The sequence below is a fragment of the Podarcis muralis genome, chromosome 1 (assembly GCF_964188315.1).
Source record: "Podarcis muralis chromosome 1, rPodMur119.hap1.1, whole genome shotgun sequence".
NCBI lineage: Eukaryota > Metazoa > Chordata > Lepidosauria > Squamata > Lacertidae > Podarcis > Podarcis muralis.
Window position 1 is genome coordinate 92,371,207 of NC_135655.1, and position 19,368 is coordinate 92,390,574.

At 41.6% G+C, this 19,368-nt stretch overlaps 1 protein-coding gene across 2 annotated transcripts; it reads right to left on the reverse strand.

Moving 5' to 3' along the window:
• Positions 1 to 53: 53 nt before the first annotated feature.
• Positions 54 to 17,803, reverse strand: MUC13 (mucin 13, cell surface associated). Of its 2 annotated transcripts, none has more exons than XM_077935114.1 (12): positions 17,646 to 17,803; positions 10,746 to 11,207; positions 9,838 to 9,960; positions 9,401 to 9,507; positions 7,239 to 7,297; positions 6,337 to 6,491; positions 4,726 to 4,860; positions 4,147 to 4,264; positions 3,513 to 3,550; positions 2,617 to 2,704; positions 1,418 to 1,661; positions 54 to 459 (listed from the first exon to the last, which is right to left on the reverse strand). In XM_077935114.1, the coding sequence occupies exons 1-12, from the start codon at positions 17,698 to 17,700 to the stop codon at positions 421 to 423; spliced, it is 1,623 nt and encodes a 540-aa protein (XP_077791240.1). In that variant the 5' UTR covers positions 17,701 to 17,803; the 3' UTR covers positions 54 to 420. The 2 variants fall into 2 exon arrangements, with proteins under 2 accessions (XP_077791240.1, XP_028599535.2); XM_028743702.2 differs by having other exon boundaries at positions 1,418 to 1,664.
• Between the last annotated feature and the right edge of the window lie 1,565 nt (positions 17,804 to 19,368).

Consider the following 19,368-nt stretch of genomic DNA (forward strand, 5'->3'; position numbering starts at 1 on the left):
ATTTTAAAAGGGGGGCGTTGTGCTTAAGCATGCTGCTGGAGATATATACCGAGTTAAAAGGATTAATAGTACATTACAGAGGTCACATCACCAACTTGCGTTACCTGGACTGTTCACCTAGTTTCTAAGGCAGAGATACAGGTAATATTTGTTGAAAACAATACTAAAAAAATAATCCTTTAAAAAAAGACAAGAAGAAACGAATCAGCCTTTCTCTGGACTGAGACTAGAGCTAGTGCCATTTAGGTGGCATGTCGATCCTTCAGAAGTGATTAGCAGGATTCTTCTTCTGTATTGTGAGCACTCTAATTACCAAACAGTAGTGTCACAAAGTGGTTCAGAAGAAACGTGTGTTGGCTTCTCAGAAGAAACGTGTGTTGGCTCACATTCACAAACATCCGCAGTCTCTTATGGCTGGACTCAGAATCTGTCTCTTGATGACATTTCAAGCCAGGGATTCTATTAAACAATGTAAAAAAAAAAAAAGGAAAATAATTTAACAGGTATAGATGCAGTCACAAGAGTTCTGTTGCCTAGCCATATATATTACAAAACATGCTTGTTCTGTCTCCTTCCACTAGTCACACCTCAACTATTTCAAAGCTAAAATTTAGTTCTGTGCTAGCAAGCCACAAATACTTCATTAAGTATCACTTTTATTGCTATAATTGTGTTATTAAGATTATCTCCCCTGTTACCTGAACTGCAATGTTCAACACTAGTTATCCAAATTCACTAGGTGTCCCACAGCAAGAGCCAATATCAGAGGCAAGGCAAGGCAGGAATCTGTCCAGGGGATCAGTGCTCTAAGGAAGCTGGGTGTTGAGTTTCCCATTAGAGTTCAGTTCCCAGTTACAAATGCTGTCAACCATTCAAGGCTTCCAGAGCAAGAGCTGCTAACCCTCTGGCTCTTTTCTTTGACCCATTGCATGAAAAGCAAATGTCCAAGCAACAGTGGAAAAAGAGAGAAGATATTGTAGTTCTTGCAGCCATCACTCAGGTTCCAGCAATAGCTAAACAGCTCAAGGAGATGGGATATTGCAATTTGGGGGAAAAGGGGAGATAGTTTCTAAGCAGTTTACAAAATAAACTGAATCAATGGGCAAATATTTAGGGTGGGTAGATGGGTGAGAGCACCCTTAATTCTTCTAGCTTGTGAAGTCTTTCTCTCTCCCCCCCCCCCCATGTTGTGGCTTTGCTATCTTATATTGTTTTACCTACTGATTGATTTATGGCAACTTATTTTACTCTATTGTATATTTTGTTGTAATAGGTTGTTTTCCGCTGCAGGGACTTTTGTGCTGAAAAATAGTACAGAAAGGAATTGTAGTAGCCGTAATAATAATCCGGAACTGTGAAAGGCGCAACAGTGCATTAGAAATGAGCAGCATGAATCTCTACTAAAGCAGCCACTTACATTGTCGTCATCATAGTCCCGCTCAGGAACATAAGCCTTGTTTGCTGCGCCTGCTTCACGCAAATTGCCTCCTTGGTTAGCTGTGGTTGTGCTGGGTGCCTCTGCAGGATTTCCAGCTTGGACTCTTGGGAACATCCTCTGCTTTACAGCAGGGTTGCTGTAAGAGCCATTTCCAGGAGTTTCTCTTGTGGTTGAATAATCGTTTTGTAGCAAGCTCCTTCTTTCAAGTGAAGGCTCTTTATTTCTTCTAGGAAGGAAGGAAGAAGGAAGGAAAAGATGAACACATCTTGGTCTTTTCCATACCCTGATTAGCCTTCCTGTATTCCCAAAAATATGGAAGTGAGAGATGGACCATAAAGAAGGCTGATCGCCGAAGAATTGATGCTTTTGAATTATGGTGCTGGAGGAGACTCTTGAGAGTCCCATGGACTGTAAGAAGATCAGACCTATCCATTCTGAAGGAAATCAGCCCTGAGTGCTCACTGGAAGGACAGATCCTGAAGCTGAGGCTCCAATACTTTGGCCACCTCATGAAAAGAGAAGACTCCCTGGAAAAGACCCTGATGTTGGGAAAGATGGAGGGCACAAGGAGAAGGGGACGACAGAGGACGAGATGGTTGGATGGTGTTTTCAAAGCTACCAGCATGAGTCTGACCAAACTGCGGGAGGCAGTGGAAGACAGGAGTGCCTGGCGTGCTCTGGTCCATGGGGTCACGAAGAGTCGGACACAACTAAACAACTACACAACAACAAATTCCCAAAAATGCAAATTGGACACTTTCCTGAAATGAGTGATAATGAATAATCACAAATAGTGCTGCCACGCAAAACAATGGCCAGGCAGGGTGCAGCTGATTGTATCAGTTTAAGATGATAAATGAGTATTTTTGGCGACAGCTGCTACTGGGGATACAGGAGTAGGCCTGTGCCCATCAGGAAACCCAAGTTGTTCTCTTATAGTATTTTGATACAAATGCAATAGGAGAAGTTAGACTAAAGTTACCAGATTTTTTTTCAATGAATCTGGGGACACTTTTCAACTTCAATGGATTTTGTATGGGGACTGATTTGTAAATCCGGGGACTGTACCCAGGAAACAGGGACGCCTGGTAACCTTAAGTTAGACTCAAGTGGCCACCCAGTGTTATAAACTTTACCATTACGCATATTCAGACAACTCAAAGAGCCGCCATTTGTACCTGATTACTTTGTAGATGAGCACTCCAATTAAGACTATAATAACAACTCCACACGCAACAGATACTCCTACGAGGGCTGCCAGGTAAACTGAAAAGAGAATGATGATGATGATGATTTGTTATTTATATGCCACCCTTCTGACTGGGTTACCCCAGTCATTCTGGGCAGCTTCCAACAAATTAAAACACAATATGACATCAAACATAAAAACTTCCCGGAACAGGGCTGCCTTCGGAAGTCTTCTAAGAGTCAGATAGTTGTTTATTTTATTTAATTGCACACATGACCCTCTTGCAATATATACATAACATGTTTTATAAGATGAAAACATTCAGCTATTCAGAACTAGGGATGGACAAATCTGTCAACTTTCAGTTCTCTCATGTACTCATTTTTCCAATCTTAAATTCCCTTCTCCACATATCTCCAGAAATTTGTGTGGGATTTCAAAAATCTAATTATGAAAATTATTGGGCATTTTAGTGTAAAATTATCCTAATGAACAGGATTTTGTATGTAGTTTTGACCAATATACACATTTTTGCAAGCTATTTTCCTCAATATAATGCATATTTGTATGTTGTTTTCTCTAATATAGGCATTTATATGTACAATTTACTCTAATGCATGTGTTATTGTACACATTACTAAGCTCAAAAACATCACTGCAAAATTCAGAGAAGTGTGAATTTTGAAGGATAGCTGTGTTTCAGTTCACGTATTGTTTTGAAACATGCAAATTCAGGAAGTTTGCCTTTAAACACAAACTGAATTAAATTAAAGGTATATTTATCGCTGTGAATTCATTGTCCTAATTCTGTTACTATGGACTCTGCTCAACTTGCTGATAATGGCTCTAGGCTTTATATAAAAACCACCCCAAATTCATGCTTACCTTCCTTACAGTCTTCCCCAGAGTAGCCAAAAGCACACCTAAAAACAAAGAAAAAGTTACACAAAGTGACTACTGCACATGACATCCAAACTATATGGGGATTGTCCATATGGTGATAATAACTACCAAGAAGAAATAGAACAGAGGGACTGACACATTTGTCTTTCTATAGCCCAAATGACCTTTTCTGGCCATCACAGCCTCAAGAGGCCACTGCCACTCTAATTAACCCCCCTCCAATTTTCTGTGCCCCCCATTTTTTCCCCTTTCAGTAACAAATTGGGGGGAATGGAAAAATGGGGGGGGGGTGTTCCTCAGCACAACCCCGTGCCTTCACATCTTTATCCTCCCTGTAGCAAAACATAAAAGCACTTAGAGCAGGAGTAGAGAATCATTTCCAGTTCAAAGGCTTCATCCCACATGCCAGTGGCAGGCAGAGCCAGAAGCAAAAAGTGGGAGGAGCAAGAGACGTTGTTTGGGGACAGGTATGGCCTGGGCAGAATCCCGAGGGTCAGACAGAAAGACCTAAACAGCTGCATTTGGTCTGTGGGCCTGAGATTTCCCACTCTTGCTTTGGGAAAGGCCAGGGAGAAGCATAGTAAAATACCCCCTCTTCCATTTGCCTTTTACTTACTCCTGACATTTGTCACCCTCTTTTTGGAAACCAGGCTGGCACCGACACTCTGGAATGTTTTCCGCTGTCATAATACAGTGTTGATTCTTTTCTGGAGAGCACTCAGTGGACTTGCAAACTGCATTGAAAGTGGAAAACGAGAGATAGTCAAATATAGCATTGTACCGTACCAATGGAAGTCAAAAGTACTTGCTGCACAAACACAAAATATGTGGCAGGAAAATCACAGTGTGAAACATTTCCAGGTTAAGGGGGATGCAAACTTTTTTTTTTTTTTTTTCTGGAAGCAAATGACAAGGAAAGGAGAGCTCAACTTCCGCTATACTCCACTGGAAATGAATATGTAGGGCGAAATTGGGAAGACGAAATAAACAGCTTTGTAAATTCAGCTATAAACCCAAGACATAAAGGAAGGGAAGGGGGAAAGTAAGAGAAATGCTATGGGATAAAATATTCAGGGTGGGTGCAATTCAGGATGAATGCTCAATAAATAGGTAGTCTGAAGGAGCCGAATGACGGCTGAAAGCAGAGATGAGAAGGGTGAGAAAGAAAGTGCACACATCTGTGATAAGCCCTTACGTAAACAAGCTTTGTCCTCAGGGTTCATCTTGGCAAGACTTGGACGACATTCACAGGTAGGATGAGAATCACTGTTTGTGTCACTGCATATTGTAGTTTTTCCATCACAGCCGTAAACAGCACACTGTGATAGATCTAAAACAGAGTGCAACAGCAGAGAGAGCAACATCACTTTCAGCAACAGTTATTTCTATATGTTAAGCACAACTTAACAGCGGATTCTTTCAAGGAAGGAAGCAATTAACAAGGGCAGCTGGCACATGTATCTTCAGTCAGTAGTGGTTGGTGGTTGGGGTGGGGGGTGGAGTGGCATTGCTCACCTGGCTTCCTAATATCCTCACTATCTTCCCATCTCAGGAACTATCAGTGACACTCAGTGTTAGGATGCCTGGTGAGCAGTGCTGTCCTGTTGACTGCTACTGCCTACAGCTGTGGTGGGGCAGAGCCTCTAGAGCTCATGTACACAGCATCTGCATGAATGTAAAGCAGCAAGCAGGGCGCTTCAAACTTTGGTCACTAGCAATTAGTCTCCAGTATTTTCTGTGCTCTAGGGCAGCAAGCAAGTTAGGCTGTATTTTGGAAAAGAGTACCCTCTGAGCTTCACTTGTCAAGCAAATTAGAATAAACCATTGGCTGCCAAGCCAGTTTATCAGCCTGAGCAACTTGTAGACAGTAGTCTGTCTACTCTCCTGGCTGTGACCTCACATTTGCCTCTGGCTCTTTGATCCTCATACATCTGACTCAGTGCCTGCCCTCTGGCACAGATGTGGCCATTTTGATTGCTTTTCTGACCATGTGACCCTATCTTGGAGCTAGCAAGGTCTGACAACACACCAATGTGTCAAAGACATTGTTCCAGTAGATGCCTTCATCCTGTTTACTGTTCCTTGGCCTGTCACTATGTCAATTATATGTACTCCAAACCTCAGGTAAAACATCTAACAATATACTGCTTTGGGAGTGAAAATATAGGAAAGATACTTAACTCTCAGATTAAGATTGAAACTTTCTGGTACAACTGAGAGCAGCAGGAGATTTTGTGTAAGATCTCACATACATACCCACTAAAAACTACTATTAACATAGTAATAATTTAGACAGCAAAACAGGTTCTGTCACAGAAAGTCTTGGCTTGAGAACAGCACTGGCATGCTCTTGGGAATTATAGAACAGCAGCAACTGGGGTTCTGGGGTGCAAAAACTTATCTATAGGGAGCAGCAGCAGTATAATTCTGTAACTGTCAGAAACAGTACAATTACTTTATCCCAACCAACAGGAAGAACTTGGGGTTGGTTTTTTTTTATATATATAGGCAGGAAATGAACTCGGTGCTATTGCTTTTTAATGCCCTCCCTAAGAGGTGGAAGAATTAAATTCACACATCTCTGCTAGGCTGGACTTGGTTGACTGGTCGCAGTTCATCTCAGCAATTAAAGTAATAGGTATCTACTACTGTGAAGAATGGGACTTTGGTCTCAAGAGAAAGGAGGAACGAGAGCATTCCATTCAGCAGAAGGAGCACTTTGGGGATAGGGATTTCTTTATAGACTACTTAGTAATAACACTGGTGTAGGATCATGTAAGGATTCTGAAAAGAGTACGGTACTTACTCCGATCGAACTTGATGGCATGTGAACTATTAACCTTCTCCATCCATGCTTGAGGTGTTACTTTTGTGTTTATATCAAACAAATTGATTAACGTAATGCTGACGTTGCTTGCGGCTTCAGCTTTACTCAGCCTTTTTGATGCTTGTGTAGATCGTCTGAAATGTATATACATATCTTAGAGATACATTAGCAATATACTCTGTGTGTACACACACACACACACACAGAGAGAGAGAGAGAGAGAGAGAGAGAGAGAGAGAGAGAGAGAGAGTATATATATATGGGTACCTTATGCCCTTGGTCCACCCAAACACTATTGTAGACACCAGCTAAGTGACCTAACATATTATTCATTAGATGATGCCTTATGAGGGGCTACCCCACATTTTATTCAAAAAATTGCTTTGCCCAGGTAACTACCATAGAGTTATCAAAATTTTCAAAAGTAGAGAGTTGGTGGCTTGGCTTTTGAAAAACGGGGGTCCTCAGTAATTAGCTAATTGGGAACCACTGCTCTAGAGTACTAGCAAACTTGATTCTTCCAAGTGTGGCTCCTTATGTAGCCAAAATGATGGCACCATCCAAGCCCAAGAGGGAGGTATCTGCAGGATAGGGGAAACTCCCAAGATTTGCAAAAGTGCAAAAAAAATGTTTAGGAAAAGAACCCTAACTGTGGGGCGGTGGAGAGTCTGATGAAGACTGAGCATACTTACTGGCCTCAAAATACTGGCTGACAGTCCGAGATAGAAAACCAGAAAACCCGGGGGGTGGGGGTGGGGAGGGACAGAAAGGCATATCCTTGAAAAGGGCATGAGCTGGAATCCTAACTAGGAACATTCTACACTGCAACATTTTGTTGAAGGCCCTACTGGCTATGTATATATTAAACTTGCCATACTTACTTTATGCTTATAATGATTGTTTCCTGGTAACTTTTCTCATCTTTGAATATTTCACTGAACTGTAAAACATGAATAAAAATAAGGTTCAGTTTAAAGGAGGCAGAAAACATAGAAAAACAGATGAGGGGAAAATGACAAGTGCAAAACTGAATCCCAAAGCAGTAGCCCATGTACCCCTTCCACTCCCCTATTTCTCAGAGGACTCCCATGGACCAGAAGCATAACTTGTGAGTCGTGTCAGTAATGAGTCATGCCTCCAATGCAGTAGGCACAACTCTATGGAACCCCCTATAGAAATCAGGCAGGCACAGTCGCTGCAAAGTTTCAGGTTAAAATGGTTTTTATTTTAGAAGGCATTTGGACTCTGAACATTGTTTGAGTGTTTCTATAGTCTGGTGTTTTGCTCTAAGTTTTAATTTTTTTAGACAGTAGGTTTTATTTAGAACTTGCACACCAATCTCTTGAAGCAGAAGCACCTTGTGTTTTAAGTGTTCTTGAATGCTTAGTTTTTGGAACCAACAGTAGCTTAAAAGTTTCCCTTTCATGCTGCTTGGGCACCTCTAGGGTGCTGGAGGCCGGAAGCCTGCTACAGAACGAGTGACGGGTCTTCAACCCCGTGCAGCCCGAGAACACTATACTACTGCTTGCAGTAAACAACTACCAGGAAGGTAGCGTAGAGGCTGTACCCTAGCCAGCAAGCCACTTCTTACAAATGGCAACTGACACATTGCGAGCAAAGATAAAACATTTACAGAGCTCACTTGTGTGGAGCTCTAAGTAGTGGAATATATATTTATGTCTTCAATCCCCTTACCCATTCTTCTACATGCTTCCCAAGGCAGTACTCTTTCATTTCCACTCTTGCCTCCATATTACAAATTTATTTTCAGATGTGATGGACAAGGTAGGAAAAAAAACTGGGAATAAACTTCATTTGCATGTAACAACAAACCCTGCTTCACCATGGTTTTGCTTAATGCAAACGGAGTTGCTGAGTAACTCACAGATGTTATGATGATAGCTCTAGAAACGGACCACCATTCAGCTTCATTCAGATGTACTCATACACTGATTTTAAATTATATCATATTGTTTCTTTTATTTGTATTGCTTCTTTTATTTCTTATATTGTGTTTTATTGTATTAGAGTTTGAATTCCATGGAATGTAAATGCCAATACAATACCATAAAAGAAGCAAGGAAACACTACTTAAAATCATACTGCATCTAGCGTAGTGCATTACAATTTGTACAACGTGCAACTCACAAGTGGTGCATCAAGAGAAAAGAGTTTTGGAACTGCTGCTCTGGAAGCACACAGGTTTTAAATGATTAAAAAAATTCAGCAGAATGTATGTGCAAAAATAAAACTGATATTTACGCACATATCTGAACTGCCCATTGGATTAGTTTCCCCACTATTTATGTTCAGTGGTGTCTTGCATAAATTGATAGTGAGGTTTGCACCATTTCAGAACTTCATCACCTCTTCCAATCAAGTCAATCGCCAAGTGAATAATCAAAGGGGGAGCTGGCTTGTGGGGCAGTGCAGTCTCTGCCATGGCCAGGAGAGGGATCAAGTGTTCCCAGGGCTTCCTTCTTTGGCATGGCCCAGAGACATCTTGAGAAGGGGCAACAGGCTCTTTAAAAGGAATTGTGGGTCCTGACCCCTTGGCCTTCTTCTTTTCCTTTATTTTCTAGAACTTCATAACCACTTCCAATCAGTCTTGCCTTACAACCACTAGGTTTGATTGGGTACAAACTGGCCCTCAAATTTGAAGGCAATTCGAATGAGTTTTTTTATGTGTGGAAATAGCTGAGATATATCACAAGGCTGTAGACAAGAGTATCATTTTAATACAATTATTAAGTGGCATTTTTCTGGGTATTAAGTAAGCTTGCATTACACAAACTTGTTTCTCAACTATAGGAGAAAATGTCAGTTTAAATAAAAGTAGTATCTGCACATGCAGACAAAATCTGGTTATAATGTGTATGTCAAAAAGCACCCTCAGTGAATTTTTTCTCTATGCAGTTTAATCATACTCGCTCTGATATATCTATGAATAGCAAGAAATATCTATATGCACCTATGTCTTTAAAAGAAAAAGATGTAGAGCATTAGTTTATAACAAAGAGGATATACAATGAAAGAAACTTACAATGTTGGTGACATTGTGGTACAAAGCTGCATAAACTTCAGATTGAATATTTTCCATAGCTTGATCATATGGTTGCATCAGAGTGAATTCTCCTGGAAATATTTTGCCTAAAATTACAATGGATCTTATATTAGTCATATAACGTCTGGAAAATCAGTCCTCTATTAGCTGTAGCTACATGCTAGACTTGCAATTTGTCAATGTATGCTTGCTTTGAAAAGGATATATTGTCCTGGGTTAGACAAGAAGCAGGAAAAAATTAATGATTCTAGGATTTGTGTTAACAAAGAGAGAGAATGCTAGGCATTTGTGAATGGATGCATATTAGTGTTTTCTTCAGACATGTTCAGCATTCACTAAAACAGAAGCATCGTAACAGAAGCATTTCTATTCATTTGAACAGAGCCACACAAGAGATAAATAAATGCATAACTCACCTTGCTGGCAACCTGATGTGTTCATATAATAAAATCCATAAGGACATTGGCATGAAAAGCTTTGGAACAGATCAATACATACAGCAGCGTATTCACATGGTTGGTCAGCACAAGTAGGGGGTCCTAAAATGAAAACCATAATGAGAACAAGGATTTCCACCCCTACTTATAGATTATACATTAGTAGAACTTATAAAGCCCAGCAGATCCATTGAGAGCACACAATGGGGCTTCCTCCTCTCTCCTCCGCTGTACATACCCTCACCACCCTCATATTTGCTCCAAAGAGCTGTATGACACACACACCCCAAGCAGATTTAGGGGATGTGTCTGTTAGGATTCTTTTCCCGTGTTGCAGTCATGGGATTGTTTATATCACATGACGGTGTATGTTTTCATTCCACATTGTGGGAAGTGACAGAGACAGGATGTTTGGATTACTGTGTTTCCGTGATGTAGGGCATTTGTCCTTTGCTCTTTCTCTTTGCTGTCTGATACTGAAGAGGAAGGAACTGAGTTATGATGCTCCGAGTGTGTATATGTAAATAAATGTAGTTTAGCCAAAATGCTGCGCTACTGAGTCTGTATGCTGACTGTCTATACTCTGCTGATCCTGAAGTGTGCTGATGCCTCTAAGGTATCAGTCGCTGTGATGTTTGGGCTGGAGAAAGATTTTGAATCTCCCAAATGAACAACCAGGAGCGAGAGAACATGCCAGTCAGGCATGTGTCTCTGCCAGACTCCTACTCGTGTGTAGGACCTCCTGACAGTGCCTGGGGGCGGGGAGAAGAGGGGGAAATATTCTGTCGCGAAAGCAGACAATCTTGTTATACAATATGCTTTGCAATTTAGTTAGTGTCTGGTTATTTTGAACAAAAAAGACCAGGAAGCAGTTGTGTAATGATTACCTGGTGTAGTTACTATTCCTGCAGTTGCAGTTGAGGAAGTTGGAGCATCCGTTGAGTTTGTGAGCATGGAGACACTTGATATTTCTGTGGGCATGGAGACATTCGATGTGTCTGTGGGCGTGGAGACATTTGATGTGTCTGTGGGCGTGGAGACACTTGATGCTTCTGTGGGCATGGAGACATTCGATGTGTCTGTGGGCGTAGAGTCACTCGATGTGTCTGCGGGTGTAGAGTCACTCGATGTGTCTGTGGGCATGGAGACATTCGATGTGTCTGTGGGCGTGGAGACATTTGATGTGTCTGTGGGCGTGGAGACACTTGATGCTTCTGTGGGCATGGAGACATTCGATGTGTCTGTGGGCGTGGAGACACTTGATGCTTCTGTGGGTGTGGAGATACTCGATGTTTCTGTGGGCATGGAGGCACTAGGTGTTTCTGTGGATGCTGTGGTATTTGCTACTCCTGAAGGTAAAACAAATAAAGGGGAGAAAAGCACCACATCTCTGTGCGTCTAATCTATATCTATCTATCTATCTATCTATCTATCTATCTATCTATCTATCTATCATCTATCTATCTATCTAAACAACAAATAGCAATTACTCACAGAAAGAGTAAGAGAACTACTGTCATAAGCAAGTACACTTATTCAAATCTAGAATAATTAATGTAGTGTCGTTTGTTTCGGCCATAGTGGAGTTTTGGTTCACAGTTGTGGTCCAGTGTTTAGGCCGTACATATTGTCTCTAGTGGGCTGCGGGAGTGGGCCTCAAGCCTGCATGACTCCTACCACACAGGCAGCACTTTCAGAGCCTCTGGATGTAAACACCTGTATGAAGAGGCCCTGGTCCCATGTGATACATATGCTAAGGAAAAGGAGTGGACAGATTGTCAGAGTGGGGTCTACTTATGTACATATATATGCACATTGGCCACAGTTCTCACTGAAGGCTCTGTGTGCAATACTGGAGGGTGAGTGAGCCTGAGGCCTTGTCATGTGTAAGAGCCAGACCGTACTTCAATTAAAATGTATTTATAAAATATTTCACTCCAAAATAATGCTCAAAACAAAAAAAAATAGACTGTGGAGCAGTCTAAAATAGACAAACTGCAAAACACTTATCAAATAATTAAAAAAACACACACCCAAATATTTAAATATGTAGAAAACAAATAGTACTCAATTACAAATTATATTTCAAAATTTCATGCCCAGGACAGATGTACAAAAACATAGAAACATAGGAAGCATACAGGTGAAACTCAAAAAATTAGAATATTGTGGAAAAGTTCATTTATTTCAGTAATTCAACTTAAAAGGTGAAACTAATATATGAGATAGACTCATGACATGCAAAGCGAGATATATCAAGCCTTTATTTGTTATAATTGTGATGTTTATGGCATACAGCTGATGAAAACCCCAAATTAACAATCTCAGAAAATTAGAATATTAAATGAAATCAGCAAAATGAGGACTGCAAATAGAGCAATATTGGACCTCTGAGAAGTAGAAGCATGCACATGTACTCAGTAGTTGGTTTGGGCCCCTTTTGCATCAATTACTGCCTCAATGCAGCGTGGCATGGATGCTATCAGCCTGTGGCACTGCTGAGGTATTATGGAAGACCAGGAAGCTTCAATATCAGCCTTCAGCTCTTCTGCATTGCTTGGTCTCATGTCTCTCATCTTTCTCTTGGAAATGCCCCATAGATTCTCTATGGGGTTCAGGTCAGGCGGGTTTGCTGGCTAATCAAGCACAGTAATCCCATGGGCATTGAACCAGGTTTTGGTACTTTTGGCAGCATGGGCAGGTGCCAAAGTCCTGCTGGAAAATGAAATAATCATCCCCATAAAGCTCGTCTTTGGAAGGAAGCATGAAGTGCTCCAAAATCTCTTGGTAGATGGCTGCATTGACCCTGGACTTAATGAAGCACAGTGGACCAACACCAGCTGATGACATGGCTCCCCAAATCAACACAGACTGTGGAAACTTCACATTGGACTTCAAGCATCTGGCATTGTGTGCCTCCCCATTCTTCCTCCAGACTCTGGGTCCTTGATTTCCAAATGAGATGCAAAAGCTGAATCAGACCATTAGTGCATCTAGCTCAATATTGTCTACTCTATGCTAACTGGCAACAGCATTTTCCTAGCCTTACCTAGAGATGCATGCAAAGCAGCTACTCTACCTAGTCTATTAGAATAGGTTGGCCCAACTTTTCATATTAAGTGCGCTACAGGTGTACTTAGACACAGAACCCACAAGCCACACACTGCCTTGTCGTGCAAGGGGGAGAACAAGGCCAAAAATTTGACATGCCCCTCCCAGCCCTTGTGCTGCCTTTCCGAAAGGAGGTGTGAGGCTCTGGCAGGTCCTAGAGCCCTCTCACCTGCTTCCCAAAGTTGGGAAAGCACAAACTAGGCCTTGAGAAGGAGGTGGGAGGACTCTGGGACCCTGCCAGAGCCCTCATGCCTCCTTCCCAAATCACAGTGGCTGAGGGCCACTAAAAAGACTTCAAGGGCCACATGTTGAACTCCCCTGTTTAGAAGGATGGGAGCTAAAGTACAGCCTGCCCAACTGTAGTACAGTAGATGAAGCAAATATGTGGCCTTCCTCTAGATATGTGGAGCCCAGGACCATTGCGGCTTTGGAGGATAAAACCACCCTGTTGAACTAGTCCTGGAAGCCATTCAGCAGGCTGTTGAAAATGTTGGGGTGCAACTCAGCTTGCACTATAGGCTAATATACCTGCATGAAGAGGCTAGATAGAGAAGAACTTCCAGTTTTCCTAGACTGTCCTTGTGCTGATCTCAGGTGCTAGGCAGCTCATTTCCTACTTCCTACTTCTTAATTCTTAGCTTGTTAAAGGAGCGATCTTTTGTGTGCCCTCCTGCTCCTCGTATATTTCCATCTTAGCTAGAAATAACTTTCCTATCAAGTATAATGAATATACTATCCTGTAATGAACCTGGCTTTGTTATTTTCAAGACTCTCAGTGTGATTTTATCCAGGGTAAAGTGTGTTCTTTCAGCAGTGATTCAGTATAAAATTCAGCATCAGTACAGCCACCCCTGGTAAGGAAAGGAGTTGTACACGCTCTGAGGCTGCCTCCATTAAAAGTTGGACTTAAGAATTCTGCACAAGATGCAGGTTACAAATCAGAACAGTTCCACAAAGAGTAGTAAATTTCAATAATCAAAATGGAAGCGTATGAAAGAATGAATAATGGTAGAAAGTTCTGTATCCTGGACATTAGTCGGAACTGATCAGATGTTATCTCACCCACAACTGACACCTCAGAATCGAGTAACAAAGCTGATCAAATATCACATTTCTGCTGTGCATCTGACTGGATCTTTTCTGAAACCCTGGAGAGCCACTGCTATAGACAATACTGAGCTGAGTGGACCAGTAGTCTGACTTGCAAGGGAACTGTGACACATTTTATCAAAGGGGCTATTAAAACCAGACTCCTTCCTTCCAATATTTTTTATTATTATTTAAAAAGACACATTTTTCTCAGTGTGCCCTGACTTTATTCCCAGTGTGGTGTAGTGGTTAAGAGCGGTAGTCATGTAATCTGGGCAACTGGGTTCGCGTCTCCGCTCCTCCACATGCAGCTGCTGGGTGACCTTGGGCCAGTCACACTTCTTTGAAGTCTCTCAGCCCCACTCACCTCACAGAGTGTTTGTTGTGGGGGAGGAAGGGAAAGGAGATTGTTAGCCGCTTTGAGACTCCTGAAGGGGAGTGAAAGGCGGGATATCAAATCCAAACTCTTCTTCTCTTCTTCTATATAGTTAAGAGACTCTGCAAGACCACACCCAATTATATTATACTCATATTAAGAAGAATGACTAATAAACACATGATACCTGTTTATAACTAGAAACAAACTGAGATCTCCTAATCTGATATTGGCACACAAGGATGATGTAAACATTCTAACTGTATTTCCTGTTACTCCTGTTAAGGAAATGAATGGTGTCTCTTATCATAAAACAAGGTTGCTGGGCTACGTTCAATGTCTTTTTAGTAACATATAAAGCCCTGAACAACTCAGGATTAACTTGTCTGAAGGTTTGCCTGCCCCTGTATAGACCTATAAGGTCACTTAGATCATCTGGAGAAATTTAACTCATGGTACTGCAGTCTACAGAATATCCCAGGGCAGTGACCCGAAAATGGGAATTTTCTGCCATGGTCCCTGTTAGCTGATTTACACTTTTCATGAAGATTCAGCTATACAGTTGGGTGTATTCCTTGTCCTGGACCCTGTATTATCCATTGAGACACATGTGACTTCAGTGGCTAATAATAACTTTCAGCAACTGTCTGGAGAAGCGGACTTCACCTTTATTTCACAAGTGCTTATTATATAATGTTACCAGGAGAACAAAGATTCCTTGCCAATTTATGAGTGTTTCCTTAGTGCACTTTGCTTCCAAAGGTTCTAGTTTTCCTAGTAGAGGAAAGCTAAGAAGAAGCCAGGCTGCACAGGCTCAAGGCAGAATCCCACCAAACATTTCTATTTACACAGACAAGGGAGTGGCTTCACCTGCTTAAAATTACCATGGGGCCTTATGGATAATGTAAACTCTCCTACTTTTACCTGGCTCGGATTTAATCAATGTCTCTTTGTATGTCAGTTGTTCAGCTTCCTGGAGCCCTTAATTGTAGAAAAATAGCAAATGCTCTTGAAGAAAGGTGTGGATACTGTTTCTGGTTGTATATTCCCCAAATTATTCTAATACCATACCATATTATGGCACACCACACCCTTTGAGAACCACTGTGTTTGCTTATGGGCCATTTTTACTGGACTGACACTAAGTTAGTTTAGTTTAACCACCTTTCCACAAAGTGGCTTACAACAATTATCCACTTATTATCAAAATACAAAAGACTGGAGAGAAAGGTGCATAGTTCTATGTAGTCTTAAAAATCAGCCTTGTGAGGTTTTTCACAGGACATGGAGAAGAAGCAAGATAACACTGTCCATTTTCATGAAATTTGTTTAGCTTTTTACACAAATGTTTCTCTCTTTTTCATCATGCAAATTACAACTCTAAAACTGAAACTCACAAGAGCTGACATCAATATTATTGTCAAGTAAATTTGGACAATGTAAATACCTGAGAAGCCAAATTTCAAACTGGATGAAAAGATAAAGCTTCATTCGCAGTATAGTAGTTCTGTTACATAACTTGGATGTGAAGTGCCTGTTGTAAACTGTTAACCTGTTCCAGCAAAGGAGATTTACCCCCTAGAAGGAGGCTATTGCATGCATCACTGCCACAGGTGAAAATTCTCATCCCTATCTGCATTCTGATGATTTTCCAGGTCCCATTGAACTGACTGCATGTAGCTTTTTAATCCAGATAACAATGCACAGTACCATCTGGGGTCACCTGGGGTCACTTATGCGGTTACTAGTTGCATGCAGCTACAACTGGAGCCTATATACATATTGTTCATTTCCTTCTGTCTCGAGAGACATTGCAATGTGCCTCCTGTGGTGAAGTCACACCTCTGCATTAGCAGCACTGAAGTGACCTCCCCAGAGCAGAAGCCTGGGCATGTATATGGAGGTCCTGGGCTGCCCAGATGACAAGACTTGGCTTTGCAGATGTAGCCCAAAGGCAAGGAGAGCAATACGTCTGGCACCAGCTTAGCTGCAGGAGTTGCCAGAAGGAGGCATACAAGGCTCTATCCAACCGTCTTAGGGACTCCACTCTGGATTTGTGTAGGGTTCACTCCTTAGCTTTTTCTTCTTCTGAAGATATCCCATAAGGCAGTGGAGGTTTAGGATCAGAGTTTTCCTTCTCCTAGATGGGCTACCCTCCCTGTCTGACAACCCCATCTGCCCCTCACTTCCCTCTACATCATGTGCAGAAAAGACCTTCCTGTTTACCAGCTCCACCTGGTACACAGACTGAGACCCTATCTGCCTGCAGACTGTCTTGCCAGAGTGGTGCATGCTCTGGTTATCTCCCGCTTGGACTACTGCAATGCGCTCTGTGTGGGGCTACCTTTGAAGGTGACCCTGAAACTACACCTAATCCAGAATACGGCAGCTAGACTGGTGACTGGGAGCGGCCTCCAAGACCACATAACACTGGTCTTGAAAGACATACCTTGGCTCCCAGTATGTTTCCGGGCACAATTCAAAGTGTTGGTGCTGACCTTTAAAGCCCTAAATGGCCTCGGTCCAGTATACCTGAAGGAGTGTCTCCACCCCCAACGTTCTTCCCGGACGCTGAGGTCTAGTGCCGAGGGCCTTCTGGTGGTTCCCTCGCTGCGAGAAGCCAAGTTACAGGGAACCAGGCAGAGGGCCATCTTGGTAGTGGCACCTGCCCTGTGGAACACCCTCCCACCAGATGTCAAAGAGAAAACCAACTACCAGACTTTTAGAAGACATCTGAAGGCAACCCTGTTTAGGGAAGCTTTTAATGTTTGACAGACTATTGTATTTTAATATTTTGATGGAACCTGCCCAGAGTGGCAGGGGAAATAATAAATTATAATTATAATTATAATTATAATTATAATTATAATTATAATTATAATTATTCTACTGGGGTTGAGGTGGGGTGTTTCCATATAGTCAGAAGTACAACCCTTTTGGATTGCTTAGCTAGTTACTTAAAAGGCAAAGTTCTGGCCTAAAGCTGCAGAGGTGGTAAACACAAAACAGTTAACTGAAAAAAGAAGAAAGAAATCGGATTTCATTGCAAATCACCACAACTGCCACTCATAGATCATGGATTAATAATTGAGATGCAGAAGCTGACAAATTCAGTCCTTCTAAAGAGGAAAGGAACCCATAAATACAATGGGTTTATCCCACCCACATAACTGGTATTTAACCATCTTTCAGAGAAAAGGTTGCCACTTACCTGCCTCTATACAGAAGATAAACCATACAACGGTGAGGAGAACACAGCCTTTCATTGTTGCAGTTGCTCTCTGCTAATCCTACAAGGAAATGTTTTCTCCCCTTCGGGTTAGTATATTTTAGATCATCGTTACCAGTCCAGAGGTCAACTTTTTATTGACGTCAGGACTGTGGATGAATTGTATCGCTTAATTTATGGCTGGTGCCTTACTAAATGTTGGGATGGTGTTTATGTATTACGCATGCTCCCAAAGACTTATGTAAGCAGGCATCCAAATTGATGGTGGTTTAAATACTGTTTTATTGGTAGTATATACCAATATTTTAGGTTTTTGTTGTTGTTATTTAAAAAAACACTTTATGAAGAAAGCAGGTATAATAGTGATTGTACCGCAGAGACTTTCTTTCTTTGTTTATGATTGGCATTGATGCCTGTAGGCTAGGGGAGCAGGAGCCAAAAGCAGTTCTGCTGGCTCACCTAGCAACTCCTCCAGGCTCTCAGCGGCAGGATGGAAGTGAAGTCATTTTCTATGCTGTGTGTAGGGTTGAGCCAATCTAATATTGCAATATTAGTGTGACATTTCACATTTGAAACATGCATTTGATATGTTAGTAAAAGTTATATGATTTTTCAGACCTTGGGCACATTCCTATCTTTTGCCTCTTAGGTGCTCAATTTATCCTGCATATATGATAAGGATTTTATTTCATTTATTTTTAATCTTATTCTAATTCGCTTGGGGGAGGAAGGATTAAAATGGAGAGCCCAATATAAAATTTCACCCTGAGTCCTGAAATCACCAGGTAGCAAACAGAAATAAAGAAAAAGAGAGAGTTGGAAGCAGGAATGAAATAATCTATTTCCTTTTTCTGAACTTGCAGCCTGTATTACACGGCCCAGTTGATTCTAGGCAGCAGGCAAGCAAAACAGAAGTTTACAAATAATTTCTGCTGATAGTAACGGTAAAAGCCTTGAGATTTTAAAACATATCCCTGCACCAGAGCATTATGATAAAGAATATTATACCCTGTCCCATAGCAGATTGAGTCTGGTAGGAAGTTTTTTTCCAAACACATGTCTTCTTGTAAAAGAAATTCCTCACTGGTGCAGAAATTCTGGTGCACATTTGTTGCTTCTCGACCTGCAAGGGCTCTCACATCCATTTCAGTGAAGGAAGCAGGTCCATATGGGCCAGAAGTGCCTATCCACTAAGATGAATGTGCTATGGGGTGCATAAGGGACTCAGGATATCAGGGCTTGTGCCTGGAAGCACTTCTCTAAAGATTTTGTCAAAGTCTTGGTCATTTTGTCTCATAACCACCCTCCTATGTAAAACAAGAATTTAAAGTTGCTGCAACGAATTTCAAATCCGGATGGACATCCTAGAAAATTGTACACTGATCCATATGTTGCCTCTCGTGCAAATTATTTCCTGGTGGTTAAAGTCCAGGTTTTTTATCTCCAGGTTAAGCTTTCACAGACTGGAGCAGGTGTTTATTGCTATGAAACTAAGCTCTACTATTTTTTGCAGCTATCCAAGTATTGGTTTTGTTTCCTTGTACTACTTAGGACCTTGAACTCAAGATGAACTGCCCTGGAATTAGGTGCTCCATTTATTTGCAATATTACAGTGGTACCTCAGGTTAAGTACTTAATTCCTTCGGGAAGTCCGTTCTTAAGCTGAAACTGTTCTTAACCTGAAGCACCACTTTAGCTAATGGGG